At 50.7% G+C, this 22,624-nt stretch overlaps 2 protein-coding genes across 5 annotated transcripts in view; one reads left to right on the top strand and one right to left on the bottom strand.

Moving 5' to 3' along the window:
* The window catches only part of CCDC33 (coiled-coil domain containing 33), a 91,924-nt gene extending 88,328 nt beyond the window's left edge, over window positions 1-3,596 (top strand). For 2 of the 4 annotated variants that reach the window (XM_072951018.1, XM_072951014.1), the window contains one exon: window positions 3,195-3,596. In XM_072951018.1, the coding sequence (XP_072807119.1) occupies window positions 3,195-3,206 (12 nt within the window). In that variant the 3' untranslated portion in view covers window positions 3,207-3,596. Of the gene's footprint in view, window positions 1-3,191 lie in introns of all 4 variants that reach the window. The other 2 variants (XM_072951017.1, XM_072951013.1) reach the window with 1 other exon arrangement.
* Window positions 463-12,724, bottom strand: CYP11A1 (cytochrome P450 family 11 subfamily A member 1). Its single transcript, XM_006213724.4, has 9 exons — window positions 12,395-12,724; window positions 9,340-9,495; window positions 7,298-7,497; window positions 6,118-6,321; window positions 5,190-5,347; window positions 2,265-2,431; window positions 1,915-1,993; window positions 1,216-1,413; window positions 463-856 (listed from the first exon to the last, which is right to left on the bottom strand). Exons 1-9 carry the CDS (start codon window positions 12,661-12,663, stop codon window positions 725-727), a joined length of 1,563 nt encoding a protein of 520 aa, XP_006213786.1. The 5' UTR covers window positions 12,664-12,724; the 3' UTR covers window positions 463-724.
* Window positions 12,725-22,624: the final 9,900 nt, after the last annotated feature.

Here is a 22,624-nt window from a genome sequence, read left to right as displayed (position 1 = left end):
TCCCTGGCCATGCCCAAGCCTCTGGCTGGACTATGGCTGGAAGTCCTCATGACCCTTCAGGGAATTCCCACCCAGGGCTCAGCCAAGCAGAGTCCTGTACAAGCCTCACCCCTAACAGGTAGGCCAGCCCCAGAAGCCAAGATTGGCCCACACTGCTCAGGCTACCCTGTTCGCTCAGCAGAACTCCGCCAAGTTCTTTGTCCCTCTGCCTGCTGCTCCAGTAGCTTCTGGCGCAGGGGCGATAGCCCGCCGCCTGCTCTGCCTTGCCCCCAGCCCTGACAGCAGGGAAGTTGATCCTGCTGGCTCCTGAGCTGCTGTAGGTGGGTGGGTCGCAGCAGAAATGGCTTCGATTGCAGCTGCCTTAGTCCCCCATTCATGCTCAGATCTGTCTGCTGACCAGTGTCAGGGAGCATCTCCACAGGAGTGATGGATAACTCAGGGGTCAGATGGAAATGAAAACACTTCACGTAGTTCAGCCATTTATTGCCTTCATGGGGTGGACAATGAGGGGGAAGAGGTGGGGGAAGAGAGGGGCGCCTCAGCTGAGCTGAAGCAGCTGACCACTGGGTGCCAACTCCATTTGGTCAGAGCTGGCCAGAAGGGAGCAGGGGTGGGGATGGAGCACTGGAGGTGCAGACACTCCCATGGGCCCCACCCCCTCGGGCCGCCCTCCCACATGCCTGCCAGCCTGGATGACAGGAAGAGCAGTGGCCACCCTCTCAGATCACGCCGTGTGTGAGTCCTGGTTGAAGGGCCGGAAGATGAGGAAGATGGGTTTGTCGGGGATCAGGATGAGGCTGAAGATGCTGTCCACATCATTGAGATACTGCATTTCAATCTTGAAGTTCTCCAGAATCTGTGACAGAGAGATGGTGGGCTCAGGAGAGGTGGGGGGGTCTGTCTCCTCTAGGCCAGGCTCGTTCACCTGTAGGCAGTGCCTGCTGAGTGGGATCTGAGACGCTCCAAGGGGTCTACCACCAGCTGCTGTCAAACCCTGCCCAGACCCTTGGTTCAGGCTTTCGGTTTGGTTCTACAAAACCTTATCTGACCGCACCCCTATCCCATCACCACTGTAGGGGAACAGATGGTCAGGGAGCACCAGTGGGTGATGAGTATCCACTAAAGATGATGAGGGCCCAGAAGAGGAGGCAGCAGGGAACTGTCCGGGAGGGAAGGCCAAGTAATGACAGACAGACGTCCCCAGGCTAGACTCACGTGGATAAGGAAGACGGTCATCTCGAGCTCAGCGATCCGCCGGCCCACGCACTGCCGCAGACCCCAGCCAAAGCCCAGGTTCCGGAAGTGGATGAGGTCCCTGTCTTTACCCAGCCACCGGGTTGGGTCAAACTTGCTTGGTTTTGAGAAGTAGTTGGGATCTCGGCCCATGGCGTAGATGGCCACTTGCACCAATGTCTGGGGACAAAGTAGCAAAGGTCTAAGTAGGCTTCACCTCCTCACAGACCAGACAATTACCCAGCATCCCCACTCCTGGGCCCCAGCCTGGCTACCCAGCTATGCAGCACAGGACACTGCCCACTGTGTGATCTTGAACAAGGCCCCAACCCCTCCCTGAGCCTCATCCATCAAATGGGCATGACCGAAGACACTAAGCCAGGGGTGGCCCAAGGATTGTCCTGACCCTTCCCCTAGCCCCAGAGGGCCCCCAGAGATCCAGACAGCCTGTGAGATCTCCCTCCTAACCCTTGGGTCCAGCAACATTCCAAAGACATTGCCCACTGTGTCCACCACCTCTGCCCTTTGTTCACACTTGGACCACTGCTGCCAAGGGCCCCACCAGCTCCAGGAAGAAAGGCAGGACAGAAGCCCCACTCCCACCATCCGTACACAACTACAGTCTATCCCTGGCCTCGTCTGTCTGCCTGACAGAGCCTGCAGCCCTCCTGCTGCACCTACCTTGGCAGGAATCATGTAACCTCGAAGAACCAAGTCATTTGCAAGGTATCTCTGCAGGGTCACGGAGATGGGATGCAGTCTGCCAGTGGAAGGCATTCAGAAGTTGATGCCCCAATGCCCGGACAAAGCCTCTGCACCCAGCATGGCACCTCAGTCCCAGCTGCAGCACCCTGGAAAGATCTTGGGGGGCAGGACCCTTCTCCCCATTCCCAGCTGTCCCCCACAGGCTTCTCACTTCCTACTACCAATCTCCTCTTCCAGCCCATGCTTGTAACCCTGAGTCAGGCACCACCCTGGCCCTGCCCAGGGATTTGAGGTGGGAGGGGCAGGCACAGTGAGGGTGGGCTTGCCTCAGAGTCTCCTTGATGCTAGCTTTGAGGAGCGGGACCAACTGCAGCATCGTGTTTATGTCTCCCTGGGCCTGGCGCCGGGCAGCCAGGACCTCCTCCCGTAGCATCTCCTGCACTTTCAGGCTGCGTGCCATCTCGTACAAGTGCCACTGCAGCGTCATGGATGTCTGGCAGGGAGTGTGGAGGTGCGGAAAACCAAGAGGGCTGGTCACTCCTGGGGCACACAGACCCATGCTAAATTTTCATTGCCAAACATCTCTCCCCACTCTCATCCCAATATCCAGAAACCACCATCCAAAAAAAAGCAAAACAATTCAAAAGGCAAATACCCAAGAAGGCTTTCTCATGGCCCTGGCAGGAATGTTTGGGGCAGCTCTTGTCTCTGCCCTCCTCCCTCATGTCACCAGAGCCCACCCATCTCCCAAGCCAGTAGAAGGCCATCCACACAGCTAATACCTTCTTCCAAAGGACTCCAGTAGCCCTAAGAGGCCCAATCCTACTTCTGTAATGGTTGTACTCCTGAATGACTGCCATTCTTCTTGAAGTGCCTGTTAAATGGCCATCCCTCTCCCCAGTAGAACTTCCCCCTAGACTTAGCATCTGCCTGTAGCAGCATACGATAAAGTGAGGCTCAGAAATGCTGAAATCGGCACAACCAGACCTGTTTTCTGTCAGTGTTGCAATTATCATATGGTACATACTGATATTAACCAGGTAATCTCAGTATTAGCCTGAGGTAGCAACCATTAGCTTTCACTGAAGGTATGAGTGATCCTCATCGAGCCCTGTAGTCCGGATTCCATGGGGTAGGACCCTGGGCTGGAGCAGCCCTCCCTCCTGGGTTAGGACACAGGTTGTTGGAACATTGTCTTACCAAGGATCATATTTTGGTCCACGAGATTTGAACATGCTCCTTCTTCCTCCCAGCAGACGCAATTGTGAAAAAATGCCATCCAGTCACTTCCCAGCTTGAAATCCTTGCCTGGCTCCCTGGAGTCCCCAGATCAAGTCCAGAGGCCCTGGCCTGACCCATGGGCGCCCTCCGACACCGGCCTGCTGCTCCCAGCCCCGCCGCCACCTCTCTCCATCATGCTCCTTATGCTCTAGTCACACTGAGCTACACGCAGCTCCTGAAGCCCAGGCATCTTCCTCATGCTGTTCCCTTTCCCCTACAGTTCCCTTCCCCAACCTGGGAATCAAGTGTGTATTCCTTCCTCAAGGCTCAGATCAAATGTGTGTTACTTGTCTCACTACCTCTAAGGCCTGACACAAGGTGGGGACTCAGGAGATACTTGTTTAATAAGATAGTCAGCTAAGCTGCTAACTATGTGACCTTGACTAAGTTCCTTAAACTGTCTGCGCCCCCGTTTCCTCATCTAAAAAAGGACGAGAACAGTAACATCCCTCACAGTGGTGTTTGTGAGTAGTGAATGCGTTAGCACACATGAAAAGCTTAGGAGCCTGCCTGCCATGCAGAGCCTGCTTCGTAAATGTTTCCTAAGAATACTAGCTGCTCTGGTGCAGCTATTGGAGGTCTCTCCTGCGTGACTGACAATGAACTATGTTTAAAATATGCTCAAAAGTTCCATCTGCAGCCCACGGACCCAAACTCCCCTATGAAAGCGCAATGTAAATGTGGTACCTAAGAAACCAAGTCCTTCACCGGAGGCTCTGACACAGGCCTCTTCCCGTCCTGAAATGCTACTGCTCCTCCCTCTCCTCCTGGCAACAGGAGGAAAGACAAGTTGGTTTCGGCTCTATGGAGTGCGCCCCCTGTCCTGCAAGGCCACGTTCGTCTCTCCCCTCCCCCCACTTAGTGTCGTAGGTACCTGGCACGTGCCTAGTCCCCGGCCCTGTAACACCGCGTGGTAGGCAGTCTGCGCTGCCTGCCTGTCACAGGCTGAACTATGTCTTCCCCGCCCAGAGTCACATGCTGAAGTCCTAACCCCCTGTACCTCACGATGTGACTGTACCCAGAGACAGCGCCTTTAAAAAGATACGGTAAGATGAGGTCACGTGGGTGGGCCCTAATCAGCTGGGGCTGGTGTTCGTGTAAAAAGAGAAGGAAGGAGGAGAGAAGGAAGAACATGTGAAAACAGGAGGAAGACAGCCATCCACAAGGCAAGCAGAGGGGCCTCAGAAGAAGGCAACACTGCTGACACCTTGGTCCCGAACTGTGAGACAATGCGTGTCTCTGGTTTAAGCGCCCCCGTCTGCGGTACTTGGTCATGGCAACCAAAAAATTAATACACTCTTCCTCTCTGAGCCACTGGGGAAGTTTGAGGTCTGCTGTGTTCATCTCTAAAATCTCAGTGCCTGAATCATAACTAACAATCAAGAGACACTAAAGAACTAACCCTCAACATCATATTAGCGTGAGGAAGTTTAAGGTACTGGGGAAAAAAAAAGGGATGGCCCACAGGACAGAGTTTTGATATTCAAAAACAGAAGTTTCTAGGGTGTTGTTCTGCCTGTGGAGAGGGCCTCAGGGAGCTACCACAGATGACACCTTCAGGCATCCGAGCGGTTGGGGGTGGGACTGAGGTGGTGAAAGAGGAGGATGGAAGACAACAAAAGGACTTGGAGGACAGAGCCCAGGGCAAATTCCACTGGCTCCCAGCTTTTCTAAGGACCTGCCTGCTTTCCTGACTCCGAGTGAGCTGTGTCACCCACCTGTGCCTAAGCACTCCCTCCTCACAGGCAAAGAAAAAATTGTGGATCAGCCTCCAGGCATGTTCCATGGGGGACTGACTTGACCTCACCCTCCTAGGAGATTAGTATTTGGGAAATGGAGTCAGAGAGGCAGACTCACCCCACAAGGCAGGGTTTTAAACAATGAGGCAGGCTGGTGGAAAGGGTCCGGGGGTGCAGGAAGGGACAGGATGTGCTCCTAAAGCCACCTCAGCCACCTCACCGCGTCCTCACCGTGTCCACGCCCCCTGCCAGCATCTCCGTAACGTTGCCCTTGACATCATCTGAGAGAAGCTTGTCATTTCCCAAGAGACGGTAGAGGATGCCTGGATAATCGGTGAACTCTGTTTTTAATCTCAGGTCCCCATAGAATTTCTGGGTGTATTTTTCAGCTGTGAGGCAGGAAGAAAGAAAAAAGAGTGAGGCTCTCCACAGTAGGGCAGGAAGGAGCATGATCAGTGGCGAGAGGTGGTACAGGGGCTTGGGGATTCTGGAGCCCTGTGCTTTCCAGGCTGCTGTTTTCCTGAGCATCAGTCTGTTAAGCCCTTCATATCTGTTTTTTTGTTTAATTATTGACCAAAGCTCCTTGGGGGTCAGTGCTCTCACCCCCATTTTACAGATAAGGAAACAAGCTGCTTGATGTGAAGATTTGCTCAAGATCACAAGATCAAGGTCGGGGCAGAGGCAGGATTTGACTCCAGGTCTGGCACATCCCAGTCACTCTTCCCCACCCTAATTTACCGATCTCTCTCACCAAAGTCCTACTCTGTCACCAAGCACAGCCATGTCTGAAACACTGATCCTTCACCCATGTTGGGGATCATGAGCTGTCTGGAAGAATATGATGAATGCCTTTGACCCTCTTCTAGAAAAATCTAATTATCCCCATAGCTGGCCTTCAGCCCACATTTCTAGGGTTTTCAAGGCCTTCCCGATGCCCATCCTTGCCCACCAGAGGGTGAGTTTCCTGCATAGCAAGTCAGTGCCCACTGATAACTTGGGGAAAAGGCAGGCTGAGGCCTGAGGCTTCCAGCTGGCTTTTTCTCTCCCCTCTTTCTCCCCACTTCCCCAACCCCTAAACCTAGACCTAGGTTTCCCACCTCCAGGGGTAGACAGGGCTCTCCTGGCCCCCAGACTCGGCTGCCCAGGTTACAGCCCTCACCTTTATTGAAAATTACATCCCATGCAGCCACGTGGTCCCTCCAGGTCTTAGTCCTGAGCAGACGGAACAGGTCTGGGGGGAGGTTGAGCAGGGGGACGCTGGTGTGGAACATCTTGTAGACAGCATCAATGAACTTCTGGGCCTCAGGGTCCACTGTCTCCTCCAGCATCCCCAGGCGCTCCCCAAATAAGACATGGGTGATGGCTGCAGAGGAGGCAGGGAACCCCTTCTGACCATCTAAGAGCCTCAGCTCCCAGGAAACCATTCCACCCCCGCAACACATAGGAGCCTCTGCACCCAGCCTAAGCGTCCTTTAGTAAAGAAACAGGCCTGAGTCCCAAGGGGCTGAAATTGCAAGGCTGAAGAAAACTGCCTTTCTGGCAGCCTCTCAGTTCCTTTAGAGGGTCCTGTGGCAGACCCTGAAAAGGGATCACTTGAGTGGGAAGCAGAGCTGGGAGAAGGCCAGGCTGGGATGTAACTGCCCTGCCTCCTTCCACCAGCACTCCCAGCAGCCTCTGGGCTCTCCTCCTGGATTTCTCATCCACAACTGACCACAGCAGCTGAATACTTTCTCAAACAGGTCAGATGGACAACTAGGGGACATCATTCCCTGGTAACTGGCCATCCAGAGCCCACCCTGGCCGGACATAAGAAGTTACAACAACCCCAAGGTTTTCCCACCTCCTGGGTTAGGAATTTGAATGCTGATTTCAGGCCAACCTGGGCACCCCAAATCTCCTGCAGTGATCAGATGATCCCCATCAAGCCACAGGGCCTTTGCATGTGCTGTTCCCTTTACCTATACTGCCCAACTTCCTTATCCCATCTGTATAACTCCTACACATCCTCCCATACCCAGTTCAGATTAACCACCCAACACTCCCCTCCCCTCCCAGCCCTCTAAGGTCTTTGTCCCAGGAGAAGGTGATTTGGAGAATGAAGGGATGAGCCAAGCTCTGGCTTTTGGAGGAAAGTGGCAATAGGTACCTACATTTTGGTGATCCTTCCCCCCATAGCGTGAATCAGATGAGAGCCTGCAGCTCTCCCAGGTAGCTAATGGAGGAGAATGTGTTCAGCAGCTCATCCCAAACGCCAGTCCCAACACTTCTTCAGGGTCTATGTTGGGACACTGGGTTCTCCTACCCCCAGGACTGTGGCCAGGTAGGTACAAGTCCCTTACACTCAAAGGCAAAGCGAAACAGGTCTTCCTTGATGTCCCCTGAGAACTCTCCAGAGCCCTGCTGCTTGATGCGCCTGTGCAGGACGCTCACGAAGTCCTGAGACACTGTGTCCATCAGGGGAATGAAGTTCTTTATGGCCTCTGGAGACATCACCTCCGCATTCAGGACCAGTCGGTCTTTCTTCCAGGCTTCTGACTTCCTGAGAAAACACGGGCCCTCAGGCCCTCATGGTCACAAACCTCAGGCCTGGCAAACACAGAGGGGACTGACTTGGCTCTCCCAGGAGGCTGGACCATAGCTCTCACGTCCGGCACTCACGTCCACATCCACCCCTGCCCTCACCTCCTCCCACCTTCTGTGTGGCCTGGCAAGGAGCGGAGGGGACAGGAAGAAAGGTGGAAGGAGGACAAAACCCCTGCCCTTCTCTGCTCCCTCTGCTGCCACTGCTGTGAGCCAGGAATTCATATTCTTAGAGCCTTTAAGTAACTTTCAAACCCTCTAGTCTTTGCCTCTGCTACAGGCCTGCCCTCTCCACCACTTCCCCTTCCTCCTGGACCATCTCCCCTCCTGCCATTCAGGCGTCCCTCTACGTCCTTTTTCTGACCCCTGCACAGACACAATGACCAATCTTTCCTCTTCTGCACCCCCAGCACGCCCCATTACTCACACTGGTGGGGAATCTCAGATGCTCAGAGCTGGGTTAATGCCTGTTCTTATTCTCAGCCTGTGGCCCAGTCTTGAAAAGAGCTCGGTGCAACGCCCTCTTTGTCCTCTGGGGGCTTTGTATGTTTACAGGAATGTTATTACAAACTCACTGCCCAACACGGAAACCAGGAACTTGACAGTAACTGACAGGTGCCCTTCTAGTCCTCCCACATCCTGCCTCCTCAGCTAAGGGGACCGGGACCGCCAACCTGACTCCCTGGTTTGCTTTTGTATTTAGTTTTATCTGATTTTTTATGAAAAATATTTTATTGATTTTTTATTATTGTATTATTTAACTATTTTATTTTGGTGTGGGGGGTGGCAATTAGGTTTATTTACTTTTAGAGGAGGTACTGGGGATTGAACCCAGGACCTCGTGCGTGCTAAGCATGTGCTCTACCACTTGAGCTATACCCTCCCCCCTAGTTTTATCTGATTGACATATATTTCTAAAACATACTTTTTAAAAAAGTCTACTTGTTTTCAACTTCTTATAAAAGCTGTCAGGATTTGCTTTTTTCACTCCAGTTTGTATTTCTAAGTGTCATCTGTATTGCTGTGGGTCACCGAGTCTGTCCTCTCCGACTGGGCTACACCACTGTGCACTCATTCACGCGCCTGTTAGGCACTTGGCTGGTTTCCTGGGTTTTGGTGTTATGAACAACCACGTTGCAGACATTCTAGTCCATGTCCCCCTCAGAGGGTGGGGATGTCCTTTGGAGTATGTCCCTGAGAGCAGAACGGCTGCGTTGTAAGTGTGTGAATATCCAACCACAGGAAGTAATGTCCAACCATTTCCCAAAGTGGTGGCATCCGTTTTCAGCCCCACTACGCAAGCTATGAACATTTTAGTTTCCCCATAGTAACACTTGCTATGGTCACAGTTTTAAATTTTTGATGAGCAACTTGGTGGAAAATGGCATTTATTACATTTAAATACACTACTTTGGTCATCTTTCTCACCGTATATTTAGACAATCAGGGACTCACAGTGGCAGAGCCCTGCCATACTGTTACCTCAAGCCCAGCATAAGAACTGGCACGTAGTAGGTGCTCAATAAAATGGGACTTTATGAATGAACCAATAAGTGAAAACTTAAGGTCTTTAATAACTCATTAAGATCTTTGACCTGACCATCTCCCTGAAGGTTGGCAGGGCTGTTCACCCTCACCATCATCTGTTTTATGGCATCAGGAAGATGACCGTGACTTGTCTAGAGGCCCCAGCTAGAAGGTGCAGGGTAAGCGAGGCCCCAGCCCCTCATCCCCAGCCTCTGCCCCCACCACAGTTGCCCATCATCTCCCTCCAGCCCCTGGGAGGTGGCCCACGACTCACTTAAACAGGACCCCAATGGGTTTCTGGTAATGCTGGTGATAGGCGACCCAGGGCGGGATGTCGTAGCGTTCTGGGTTGGGACCCTCAAACTTGAAGACAAGGGCCACGTCCTCAGGGTCAATGATGTAAACTGACTCCACATTGCCGAGCTTCTCCCTGGAGGAGAGGAGGAGAGGCGCTGTGATGTAAGGATTTGAGGGGAGTCATGCAGACCCTGGGCAATCAGGACACAGGGCACGGCTTGTCTGTTAACCCCCTTGTGGCTGACAGCACAGAGCAAACAGGCCTCCTCGCCATGTGACCTGAGGCAAGGCTCTCACCCCTCTGAGTCTCAGTTTCCTCTTTTATAAAATGGACACGAACACTGGGCCATTCTCACAGGATTGCCATGGATAAGATGATATGCGGTCTATGGGTGTGACTCCTGTGAGACATTCTATACGTGACACCTTTGTGCTCCTCATCACAGTGGCTCCTGCCTACCCCAGCATATCCCTGGGACCAGGCCCACCCCCACGCAGGGCCTTCCATGGACCATCAGGTCCTCCATGCTCACTCTTCCTGTGTGTCCACACTCAGCACCCTCCACCCTCTCACCCATGCAGAGCTCAGAAACACGACACCTTCAGGTCACCTTGAAGTGATCCTCTACTGGCTTAGCTCCATGACTTCATGCAGCCCGCTAGGCAGGCCACACACCGGGCCAGCCAATCCCTTCTAGGCTCTAGGACTGGAATTCTGGGCATGGCCACCCTGCCTCCAAGAATCAGATGCTGGACAAAGTAACGTGTCTCTATTAAGACATCAGGCCCCAGGTATAAATATACCTCATAAAGCACTTTGCAGATAGTATTAAAATACAACTGTTGGGAAAAAACAGAAAATTCCAGTTCTCACTTGCATTTGCCTTTTGCATAAGAAAGATAATTCAAGATACACTTTAGGACAAAACATCATATAAACATACAGGTACAAGCCAAATTCTCTCCCTCCCCCTCTCTCTCTTCTCTCTCCTCCCTCTGATGGAGAGGAGAGAAGGGTGGGAGGGGGCAGGGAAGGACAGGAGTGAGGAGGGCACTGCTTTAAATGCTGAACATAAAGCTTGAGCCTAACTTCCTAAGCCTCCCAGAAAATCCCCTCCGTGTTTTTCCAGCTGCCTCACATCCTCACACCACTGACTCCATTAGAAAAAAAGAATAAGAAAAAAAGCTCTGCAAAGTCCTTGAACGACTATTGTTATTATCAATTCCACCTCTGGGAATTTAGCCCAAGGCAGTAACCTGACAGCAGACAAAGATGCCTGATGGATGAGGATGTCTAGTAGCAGAAACACTTAGAGTGGGCTAGCTGTCCACTTAAAAGAACTAGCTAAAAAAATATGGCCTAGCCACACTATGGGCTGCTCTGCTGCCTTTTAAAGTCATGCTAAATAGAGAAAAGAGAAATGAGGTCTTTGATATGTTGAGGGACAGCACCACACAGCGTCTAAATATCTTCACATTCTGAATGGTAGAGAAATATTATCAAAATTGAGGTTGTACCTGATTTTGATTTTTCTAAATTGTTCTATAAAGAACAGCCTTGCATTAAGAAAAAATAAAACCATGAAACTTGTATTTTAAATTTCTCGTGTTTATTTAGGAGTTTATCATCATTTCAAAGCTATTGTTAGAACAGTGACATGCTGAGCTAGAAATTAGACAGCTGGGGTTCCAGACCTGGCTTTGCCCTGATGAGCTGTGTGACCTTGGCAAGACCCTTCTCCACCCTGGGCCCCAGTTTCCCCATCTGTAAAATGGGGATGATAACAGCAACTTTAAGGACATGTTGCAAGGTTCAGATGAAAGTGACTCAGAAAACAGGAAGAGGCTTTATAAAATAAGGAGTTCCTACCAGGGATGGGAGCCGGGAAGCGGTGGGGGGAGGAAGCAGGGAGTGAGAGAGAGTGCCGTGAAGTCAGGCTGGGGACAGAGGCAGTGACAGGCCTAGCAGAGAGAGAGACAGAGGGAGAGAGAGACAAGAAAGAGACACTCAGGAGTAACCTTCTCCCAGGTCGACGCTCAGTCGGGTAGGGGGGGCTCCCTGCCTCCAGCCAGCTATAAAAAAGGCACTGACGACTTCAGAAGGGGTCCTGGGAGAGGGAAGAAGCAGCCCTGACAAGCAAGCAGCTGGCGCCCTACACAGACAAGCCTGTGTCCCTTCAGCCCCCCTACCCAGCCAGCTAACATGCCATACGATACCCTTTCCCTATCTTATCCCTTTCACTTCAAGTAAAAGTAAAGTAAAATGTACTGTCTCTTCTGGAGCTCCATCCCTGCCCATCCCATCCCCCAGTTCCCATCCCCCTCATCTGTTCGCTCAGAAAAGCTCCCAGGTGTAACTTGAAGCCAACCCCCCTTAGAAACAGCTAAACCAGAACAAGTGAGGCTTCCCACCCATGGCAGCCCCCAGACCCCACCTCTATTCCAGGGCGAGAAGGTGGGATGCTCAGAGGGCAAAAGACCAAAAGCCCTTCCTCCTGGCAGGAAGCCAGGCAGATGCTTGTCAAAGAGGGGCTCTAGCCACTCCTAGAGGAAGGGACAAACTCAGCTGCTCCAGAGCTGCTCTGGATTGAGGGGTGGGGCCAGCACCCCAGCAGGACAGCGATCTAGCTCGGTGACCAGAGCAAAAATCCTAACCTCTCCGAACTTGGGTCTCCTCTGACAATAGGGATGATAAACTTACCTTCCAAGGTGGACAACGGAGTTAGTGAGGACGTTGTCAAGGTTTGTTGACTTGCTCACTTGTCAGGGGATACTAAGAGCACCCCCACATCCCTAAACTCTCAAAGGGTGCAGGACCGAGGACCGAGGCAGCGGGTGTCGAGCCCTCAGGGCCGGGAACTGAACCCACTGTCTGGGAAGTCTTATTCCTCTTCCTGTCACCCCCAGGCAGGAAGAAATAAGACCAGAGCCTGGAAGGGGAGAGCAGACCATCTGGGGAGCAGGGAGCACAGCAGGGCCGCCCAGGCCCCCTCCTTCCCTTTCCTGCCAGCCCCACCCTCTGCCAGGCTTACCTGTAAATGGGGCCATACTTCTGGAAGTTCTGGGCTTGGTGAAAGTGTATTTTCTGTGGGCCGTTCTCCCTCCAGAAACGGTACAGGTTAAGCCAGCCATTGTCACCAGGGGAGGGGATCTCATTGAAGGGGCGAGGGGTTTTAGTGGAGATGCCAGCTCCCTCGTCAGTGGGCACCCTGAGATGCCCCAGGCTCTCCCGCGGGGTGCTCAGGAGGGGCTGGTAGCCTTTGACCAGAACTGAGCGGAGGGGAAGCCCCCTGGCCAGCATGCTGCTCTCACAGCTGCCACTGTCCCTGCTCCCACGGCACAGGGCTCAACAGGGTGACTCTGGCCCTGGGCCCCTGGGCCCAGCTTATAAATGCCAGCTCAAGGCTAAGCGAGCAGCTGATGAAGCCTCCCTCCTCCTGCTGCTGGTTCCAGCCCGCGCGGCCCCTCCCCGATTCAGGGGACTGTAAAGAAAAGAATGTTGCCTACCACACCAGTTCTACAAAGGTCAGCTCATCGGCCGGCCGCAGCTGTTGCCCACCTGAGGGGAACCCTCAGGACTTCAGGATGGAGAAAAACAGGAAGCAGTTAGATATAGTGCCCCCTAGATAGTTCAGATGTACATCTAAGGAAAAATTTCAAAGACCCCAGATTCCTGCATCTTTCCACACATAAAAAAACACTAAAATCATTAATTTGAGATATCTGTTGTTTGTGATAAGCAGGAATCTTTTTATGTTTAAATACATGTTTTTCCCAGCCAAAAATTCTTGTAAATCCTGACTTTTCCCTGACCTCTCCTCAGAGCTACCTGAGAGGCTCTCCTAGGCCATAGTCCTGAAACTTTCCATTCCAAAATGTCTTTTTGGCATGCTGATAATTTCAAGCTGAAAACACCAAGGCCAGGAGACTCTGGAAGAAACTAACCTCCCTGCCTGTCTCAAGAACTGAGGTAGAGGGCCTGTTTCAGGAATGGACCTGTCACCACAGATACCTGCAAGGAATATGGGCTAAGTGTGGTCAGGAAGACTCTCGGTGATCAGAGACCTCTCCGTATTCCATTGTCTCTGCATGGACCAGCAAACATTTACCGACCACACACTTACTTTTGCATCTCCAGGTCAATTGTCTTTCCCCTCTTTGAAGTCCTAAACCCCCACCTCCAACATCCTCTTTTGTCTTCGGTTGAAGATGGTATTCAAGGTGAAGTTTTTGGTCATTTTGGCAAGTTACTCGGTTTTTCTGGTCTCTGCCATGTACGTATGTTATTAAACTTTGTTTGTTTTTCTTCTGTTATTCTGTCTCGCGTTAGCGTCATTCTTACACCAGCCAGAAGAAGCTAGACGGGTAGAGAAAAATTCCTTCCTCCCAACAATCCTCGTCAAGTTCCCAAATAAACCTGAGACCCGCTGCCCTCACGTTGTATATTTTTTTCAGTTGATAGCACCAAGGCTTCGTCTGGAATTCCTGCAGTCGGAGAGGCTCCCCAAAGCACAAGGAGACGCCTGTCATTCCCCAGCGCCAGCCCCAGTGGGCCCTGGAAATGGTACAGAAATATTATAGATTTGTGCCTGTCTTCTGCTGTGGCCTCCTGCTGACCCTTGCTGTGGGACCCACTGAAACTGAGTTCCCCTAAAACTGAGTTCCCTTACCGAATTTATGATTAATCTCTCTATTCAAAACTTCATTCCCTTCCTCCTCCCCTCTGATCTCAATCTTGTGCTAAATGTGCTAATCAGAGTCAGATGGCTGAAATTCTTGTTGTTGATAACATCATTAATGTACCAAAATTGCTGTTGTAGATATCATCATTAATGTGCAAGCTCAAGTTGCTTCCCCACGTCAAGATAAGCTAACAGACCCCCAAGCCATAGACCACTTGGCCACAGAATTGACTCCCAAAACTATTATTAAGAAATGTCACAGAAGTGTTGCAAGGCCAGGAGTCATTCCAGCCTTTTTGTTCTTACACTTTAGAAAGACAAAACCATAACTCAAAGACCAGGTGGGAGTGGATCTGAGGTTTGTCTCCCACTCCCTTGCTTGGCGTCTTGTCATAGATACTGTGCTTTCCTTCACCACAACCCAGCATAGCAGGCTGGCTTTGTCCCACATCAGCAAGCGGAACCAAATTTGGATCCGTAACACGAGCTGCTGGCAGACATCCATGAGGATGTGCTGATAGCCTGGGGTCGGGGGTCTGAGGGGCCCAAGAGGAAGTCAGAGCCACCTTGCAGCTTTGGGGCAATATACATCTTAGTTGTGGCCCTGTTATTTGTATATATATGACTATAAACTGTTCTTGTATCGTTTCATAATATTTAAATTTTTCTACTTTTTCTGCACACAGGAAAACCATATTTTCTGAAAATGTTGTAATCGATAGGTATTGCTACTATTACTTTTAAAGATACTATTATCTATTTTAAAAACTGAATTACAGTCATATTTACTCACTGCAGAACACTAAGGAAAAGGACAAACAAGAAAAATTAAAATCTCTTGAGTCTTTCATGTTGAGTGAAAGAAGCCAGACACAAAAGAGCATATATACTATTGGATTCCGCTTTGACAAGTTTCAAGAAGGGGCAAAATGAATTTATGGTGTCAGAAGTGGTTCTTTTGAGGGATAATACCTGGGAGAGGGCAAGAGGGAACTTCCTGGGGTGCTGGAAATATTCTCTGTCTTAATCTGTGTGTTTATGGATGAAAAATTCACCTGAGCCACAAACCTGTGATATTTGCATTTTATGGAATACGCCACAATTAAAATGTAAAGAGAAAAACTTCTCTTTTTCGAACAGATTCCTTTCCCTATAAAAATAAAAACAATGGGCTTTTACAAAGTGGACACTGCCTCACTAAGCAGGAGTTAAACCCAAATCAAGCTTTGGTGCAGCTCCCCGATCCGTAGATACAGTAGAAAGAAGGATGTCCTTGGCTTGAAAGTGATCAAATAGTCACTGCGGGCAGAGCACAGAGAACAGGGAAGCCCTGGCCCTGAGCAGCTCTGCATGGCACTGCCATCTGGCAGGGAAGGGATGGTGATTTGCTCAGTGGGTCCCAGCGAGGATGACAGCATTGCCACACCTGAACGTCTATCCTGCTGGCCCAGAAAGCAGCCATCAGACTCACAGTTTATGGGGTGACAAATTAAAAACTGGCTTTTATCGAAAATGGTTGGGCATCCAGGGCTGGGCTGTCCAGGCACAAATGCCTACACATTGCTTTCTTTTGGGAGATTCTCCTCCACACACCCTCTGGAAGCAGAAGCCAGAAGCTCACTTTCTCAGCATCCCTTGTACCTGGTACACAGGCTGGTGATGCCTTGGGCTTCACCAATCAGATGCCCTTCTTGTGAAATTTTGGTTGAGAATGCAGTGACATGCAGAGGCAGGCAACACGTGGACATAGCTGGCACGTAGGGTGGCAGAGACCTCTGGCCTGGGCCAGCTGCAGCATGTGAACACTGTAGGGGTCAGTGGGTGGCCACCAAGGCAGCCATGGGATGGGATTCAGCTGATGTTCCTGGCATCCAAGCCTGATTATCTACCCTCTTGGAGATTTTAAGAACTATACAGTATCCTTTGATAAATTCCTTTCCTGAGAAATATTAGCTAGAGTGAATTCATTCTTAACAACTAAGAACTCTAAATGAATCCACAGTAAACAATTAATTATATTGCTAAAAGTCCGTCACACTCCTACATGATAAACATTGTTTGCACCTAAATTAATACAGCTACATTGCATCATTTTGTACCATTCCACTTTTAATGTATGCCCTATAGACTCATTAAGGGGACAGTCTGAGAACCAAAGAGAGAAAGTCTCATAACAAAGTGGTGTTTGAAGGAAACAGAGGGCCACAGGTTTGTTATGGGGACTGCCATCGTAATACCTGTGATTCCATCACCCTGAGATAAACATAAACCCCATGTCCACTGGTGGGGGGATGCACAACGTGAGAGCTGAGTTTCAGTTTTATTTGGGGACTTACAGAGGACTATAGCCCAGGAGACAGCCTCTGAGACAGCTCTAAGGAACTGCTCCAAAGAGGTGGGGTGGGGGTGGTCAGTATACACGCGATTTTGGAGAAGGGGTTACATGCAAACACACAGCTTGGTAGAAGGTTACAGTTAGTCATGAAGAACAGATCCCTCAGTTAATGATTTTAGTGCTTTGCTAAGTATGAGAAGCTGCAAGGATCTGTGCTCATACACTTTTCTCCTGAAAATATCTAACTTCTGAGGGCCTGTTTTTACGATTTCCCCAGAGCATAGTGTGACTCATTCTTGATCTTTGCCATGAATTCCTTTCAGGGTGTACTGTAGATAGGACTGGATAGTGGGCAACATTCTTTGTTTTCCACCTGCTAAAAACATTTTGATGTATTTCCTTCTAGTCCTTGCTTCCTGGACAACATGTCTCTCCCATTCTCAGTAGCTTCCTTAGAAAGTGCATGAACGGGAAAATGTTGAGCTCTTGCTCATCTGACAATGTCTTAATTCTTCTCTCACCCTTGATTGAGACTTTAGCTGGGCATAGAATTCTGGAGCTGCTATTGAGAAGTCCAAAGCCATTCTGATTCCTGAACCCTTCCGTTTGTCCCTTTTCTCCACTCTGGTTGCTCACAGGGTCTTCTCTTTATTTTGGCTGCTTTGATTAACGCAATGTGTCTTGTCACATTAGTTCTTGGGCTGGATACTTGAGAAACCCTTTAAATCTGGAAACTCATCTCCTCAAATTCCTGGACATTTTCTTCTATATTTTATTTCATAATTTATTTCTCCCCTTTATTTCCTCTTTTCTCTGTTTCTGGAACTCCTACTAGTTATATGTAAGCCTCCTGGATTTATATATATATTTTCTTTTCACTCCCATATTACATTTCTTTGTCTTTTCATCCCACCTACTTCAGATATGAACCCCTCTTTTGCAATTTTCATTCCCACCATCCATCTTTCAGTCCTCTAGGGCCCCTTCCTGTATCTGGCTGTGGACACGATATGGCCCTGACAGCTTCCCAGATCTCTGAAGGGCTGTTTTTAGAGTTTCTTGATTTTGTTTTCAGTTTTCCTTGGTTCTCTGTATTATCTCTGTTTCCTCTGAGTTCCTTTCTCTGTTTGTTCTGGTCCCTACCTTTCATGTTAGAAGTTTCCTCAAATGTCCACTGACTGTTGGCAGTTCCTGAGGAGTCCTGCCTAGACTCTAAATTTAATAGTCAGGACCCAAAAGACAGACCAGTTTGGAGCAGGTGATCTGGGCTTGCCCCGCTGTGGCTTTAGGGCAAGGTCATCAGGGAGGACGCCGACAGGCCCCAGTGTCAGCAGCTATGAGACTTCGCACTCAGGCTGATCGTTTCCCTGAGGAAGAGTCTTGTACACGTTCAGCGTGAGACCTCTCACTTGCCGTACTGTGGCCGCTGTCCCCAGGCCCGGAGCCTTCATGGTTCAATGAATCCAGGGAGTAAACCTCAACACGCTCTGGGCGTTCTGTGCATACAGCTGTGATCATCATGCTCATACGGTTCTGTGTGTGCTGCGTTGTCACCAAAACTGTCATAAGCATGTCTCATTTTTTATTAAATGCACCCGAGCTATCTCTTGGAAAAGCTGCATCATATTCTGTGAATGAGGTTATCCGTGCCTAATTCTTTTAAGCACAAAACTCTGAGGGTCAGAGGTCGGCTGAACTGGGAGATTAGGTAGGGCCAGATTGTGTCAGGTAACAACCAAGGGGAGGGGACAGGTGTATTTCTTTATTCCCACACGCACAGCATTCGACAGCTCTGTAAGAGACACTGGGCCAGGTGATGGCTTAGAGGAGGGGAGGACGGGCCCAAGGGCCGTGCAGGCCCCAGCCTCAGGGAGGGCACAGTTAGGAGAGGCAGCGAGAAAGCCATGAGGTGGGGAAGACAAGAACTCCGGCCTCCAAGGACAGGTATGAGCGGGATTTGCGGGCTGATGTTTGGTGGCTCATGGACCCCCAAGTGAGAATCAGGAAAAGAGACAGGAGAAGCACACAGAGAAGGCAGGAGAGAGCCAGGAGAGAGCCACAGGTCCAAGTTTCCAGAGGAGAGTGGAATGTCTGTCAAACCCTACTGAGGGAGGGGCCGTGGGTCTGGGCTGTTCGGTGTCGGCATTTTTCGTCCTGTGAGTTTTTGTGCCATTTGTGCCCTGATGCTGAGCTGTTTTGCAGTATGGGCTAGATCAGGGCGGAGTTTGCCTGAATGAAGAATGACCTTCTACTGCTTGCTGGTTTAATGCCAATTTCCTCCTGTCCAAAGCAACAACTGAAGGATCAATTCCAGGAAACAAACGAGAAGGGAGTGGGAGAGGATGAAACAGGGAGGAGTTACATCACAGCTCGGAATCAAGCTGACCAGGTCAGCTACGTCTCTGCCTCTCACCAGCTGGGGCCCCGAGACAGTGAGAGTGGGTGTCCGTCTCTGTCAAATGAGTTCCCGACAGGGTCATCGGAAGTCGGTGAACACTGTCCTCAGAACCCTCTGCAGAGGCCTTGGACTCCAAGAATCATGGGTGTGGACCTTGGAGGAGTGAGGTGATGGGGGAAGGAAACTGGACAGTTCCTGGATGGGGCAGAAAGGTCCAATCACGGTGCCTTTCTCTTTTCTTCTTTGGGGTAAAATAAGGGAAACCTGTGTACATAGAGGAGCAGAGAGAAAAGGAGAGGCCAGGGGGCGGCAGGGCCTGGAGCCCAGGCAGAGGGGGATTGAGGGAGTTGGGGCAAGGCCAGTGGGGTCAAGAAGATCAGCTCTAGGGAAAGTTTTTCTGAGTCACATCATGCCCGGCAGTGACGAGAAGGTCTCGGCATGAGGGAGGAGAGAAATGAATTGCAAGAAAGGAAATGACTCCCTGGGGATTGTATCTGCACCTGGGGCCCTGCCCGCACCACACGGCACCCCACAAGAGGGAAGAACTCGGCCCCCAGTGAGCAGAACACAGCCTTGTTCAGCTGCCTGACGCTCACCCCACAGGCCTCTGGTATCCCTGTCTCACCCTGGCCTCCTGGCCCGTGGCTCCAGAATCCTCCACGGCCCTCTTCAACACGCTGCCGGTGGGGGCCAACCAGACCAGCCTCAGCACAAGCAGAGAGCTGTGCTCCCAGGCTGCCTGCCCCTCAAGCATCTGGATTCACGAAAAATCAAGAAGAGCCTGGTTTTCCACTTCCACACCCGGACAAGCCCCGAACTTTCCCAGTCTGTACCGCTGGAATGTAGTGAATGTTCACCACGTGCAGGGCACGTTACACGCGTTATTCCACTTCACCTTCACACCCACCCTTACGAGGTAGGTTAGCACTGTCCTTGCTTTACAGATAAGGAAACTGAGGTGTAGACAGGATGGGTATTTGCCCAAAGACACAGCACTAACCAGCTACAGAGCCGATTCAGCCCTGGCAGTCCCTCTCCCTGGCCTGGGCTCTCAGATCCTGTTGTGGTGCAGTTGAGAAGTGGCCCTGAGGACACTAAAAGAGGGCAACGTGACGAAACCCTGCAAACTGTGGAACGGTGACCACGTCACCCTAGCTGAACTAGGTCTCACAGGCTGAGAGACCCAGAAGGGCACTTAGGCGTCATTTCTTTGGTCTTAGACATTGTACAGATGAGAAGACTGACGTCCAAAGAGGGAAAGAGACCTACCCTGGGTCACTTGAGCAAATCAAGACCAGAGATAGGCCTGAAGCCAGGCCTCGAGATCCTCGAAGAGCCACAGGGGCCCAAGACAAGAGCGGTCATTTGGAGAGGCATGGCTGGCACCTCCCCGCAGCCTGCCCCGTGTGAGGCCAGCTGGGCAGTCACTGCAGACTTCCGCAGAGTAGGTGCCTGGCTGATGACGGGGTCGGGTGGGGGTGGCCAGAGCAAGAAGAAGAGGTGATGAGAAGGCCTTAATCCCTCAGGCTTTGGAAGAATTTGAAAAAGCAAAGGAATTTCACCTTGAACCCCATTCTTTGTCATCCCTCCTCAGCTGGCCCTGATCTGGGGTCGTGACTCAGCATAGCTTAATCAGAAGGAGTCCCAGGGCCCTTGAGCTGAGGTCTGTGGCCAAGCCACCCTGGACTCACTCCAAGATCTTGGCAAATAAGGTCACCACCCGAATCTAGGATGCCGCCTCCTGTCCACACACAGGCTCTGTTGTTTCCTCCGTAATCTGCCTCCACAAACCCTCTCCACCATACCAGACCCTCAGACCCATCCCAGCCCCTCTACATGCCCCCTCCCTTTCCCCACCACCTCCCCAGACAACAAGGATCAATCATAATAGGGTTTCAACAAAACTACAGCCCAGCTGATAAAAGTGTGTATGTCAAGAAGCATTCACACGCCATGCAGCACGGTTCATGACTACAATCTACACCACACCTTACATTTTACGTCGGATGATACGATTTTTCTCTTTTTTTTTTTTCCAAAATTTTACCTGCTGGCAAATAAAGGCTATATTTAAAACACACATATAACAGACAGAAAACAGAACTGCAGTTGCTTTGGGCTGAGGAGATGATAGCTAAAGGGGATGGAGTTTCTTCTGGGGGTGATGAACATAAAAATGTTCTAAACTTGACTATGGTGCTGGCTGTACAACTCTTCAAATACACTAAAAACACTGAATTGTACACTTTAAGTGGGTGGGTTGTGTAGCATACGAATTACATCTCAACAAAGCTGTTACCATACACACAGGCTCACAAGCTGACATCCTCCTAACCATTCTGTTTTGTTTATCAGCCCACAGACCCCCTGGGACAGTGAAAGTTGTTCCTACACAGCCACTTGACCCAGGATTCCAACAGTGTAGGGCCACCTCCAACAAACTTGGAGCAGAAGTTTTTCAGGAAATTATATCTATTTTTTAATTTTAATATTTATACGTATTTTATATTCATATGTATTATATTTTATATTTACATTTTTTTCTAACTTGCACTTATTAAGAGTGGTGGTTGTTCTCCTGGGGGAGTGACAGCTGCCCCACCCAGGCATGATTTTCTGATAAAGAGTCTGGAGGGAGCCTGCTTTGCCTCACCAATGACCTTGAGCCTGGAATGACATCAGCCGGAAAGGCCGGGTCTCACGGGCAGCATCGGGGCAGTGAGTTTTCACAAAGAAAAGCAGTCAACTTGTTTTTGTTCACAGACTCTCAGAACCAGGGGGAAATTCAGAAATTTCCAACTGAAAGCCAATCTCCTTGTTTTAAGTGGCCGCACAGCCCTCCCCGGAAGAGTCCTAGCTGGCATGGAGTGAAAGCCTCAGGTCCTCTCGTGGGCAGCGCCCCAGCTCAGCACAGGCCTCCACCGCTCCCCTCAGCCCGTGTGTCTGGGGCACTGGCCCCCAGGGGTGGCCCAGGCTGCAGGCTGCGGGCCTCCGCCCACCCGCTGGCCAGTCACTGGTGGAAGAGCAGGCCTGTGATTGGTCCAGACCGATGAGGCGAGAGGAAGTGTCTGCGGGCGGCTTCTGGGAGGGAGGCATCTTCACTTTTCTGAAAGAGCTCCTAGAAGCCTGTCTTTCTCCCTGGACAAGGCTGAAGGTGTTAGTTATCTACTGCTGCTTAAACCCCTCCAAACCTTAGTGGCTTGAAACAGCAAATGCTCACCTCACATTCCTGTGGGCCAGGAGCCAGGCAGCAACCTTGCTGGACGGCTTCTAGCTCAGGGTGTCTCTGGAGGGGCTGCTGCCACCTGAGGGCCGTCCAAGACCGAGGATCAGCTCCCAGGCTCCCTGGGTGAAACTGGCACTACTTCAAGACCTTTCAGTGGCTGTTGGCAGGGGGACTCAGTTCTCCTTGGCTATTGGTCAGAGGTCCCAATTTTTCACCTCATGGGCCTCTTCCAGGGCTGCCTGAGTGTCCCGGCCACTGGCTTTCCCCAGAGCTAGTGACCTGAGTGAGAGCAAGCAGAAAACTGCATTCTCTTTTTATGCCCTAATCTCTGAAGTTTCATGCTGTCATTTCAGCTTCTTTCATTTGTTCAAAGCAAGTCACTCAGTCTAGCCCCACTGAAGGAGAAGGGAATTAGGCTCCACCTTTTAAAGGCAGTGTCAAGGAATCTGTAGACATTTTTGCTTGTTTGTTTTTAGAGTGAAGGTAGATTTATTTCAAGAGAAACATGCTCCATAGACAGAGGGTGGGCCGTCTCCGAAGGCAAGAGAGAGCGACAGAGGGGCCCAGGAGATCCACATTCCATAGACACGAGGCAGCCCACACTACTCAGAAGGGAGAGCA

Source organism: Vicugna pacos, chromosome 27 (genome assembly GCF_048564905.1).
Source record: "Vicugna pacos chromosome 27, VicPac4, whole genome shotgun sequence".
Classification (NCBI taxonomy): Eukaryota; Metazoa; Chordata; class Mammalia; order Artiodactyla; family Camelidae; genus Vicugna; species Vicugna pacos.
Note: the sequence above shows the minus strand (reverse complement) of the source record. Positions and strands in the feature narration are given on the sequence as shown.

Coding starts and splice junctions, on each gene's coding strand:
- CYP11A1 (XM_006213724.4), bottom strand. CDS start 12,663: ATGCTGGCCAGGGGGCTTCCCCTCCGCTCAGTTCTGGTCAAAGGCTAC. Junction 5,348..6,117: donor GGATGTAATTTTCAATAAAG/GTGAGGGCTGTA, acceptor CCTGCCTCACAG/CTGAAAAATACACCCAGAAA. Junction 2,432..5,189: donor TGGCAGGGGGCGTGGACACG/GTGAGGACGCGG, acceptor ACTCCCTGCCAG/ACATCCATGACGCTGCAGTG.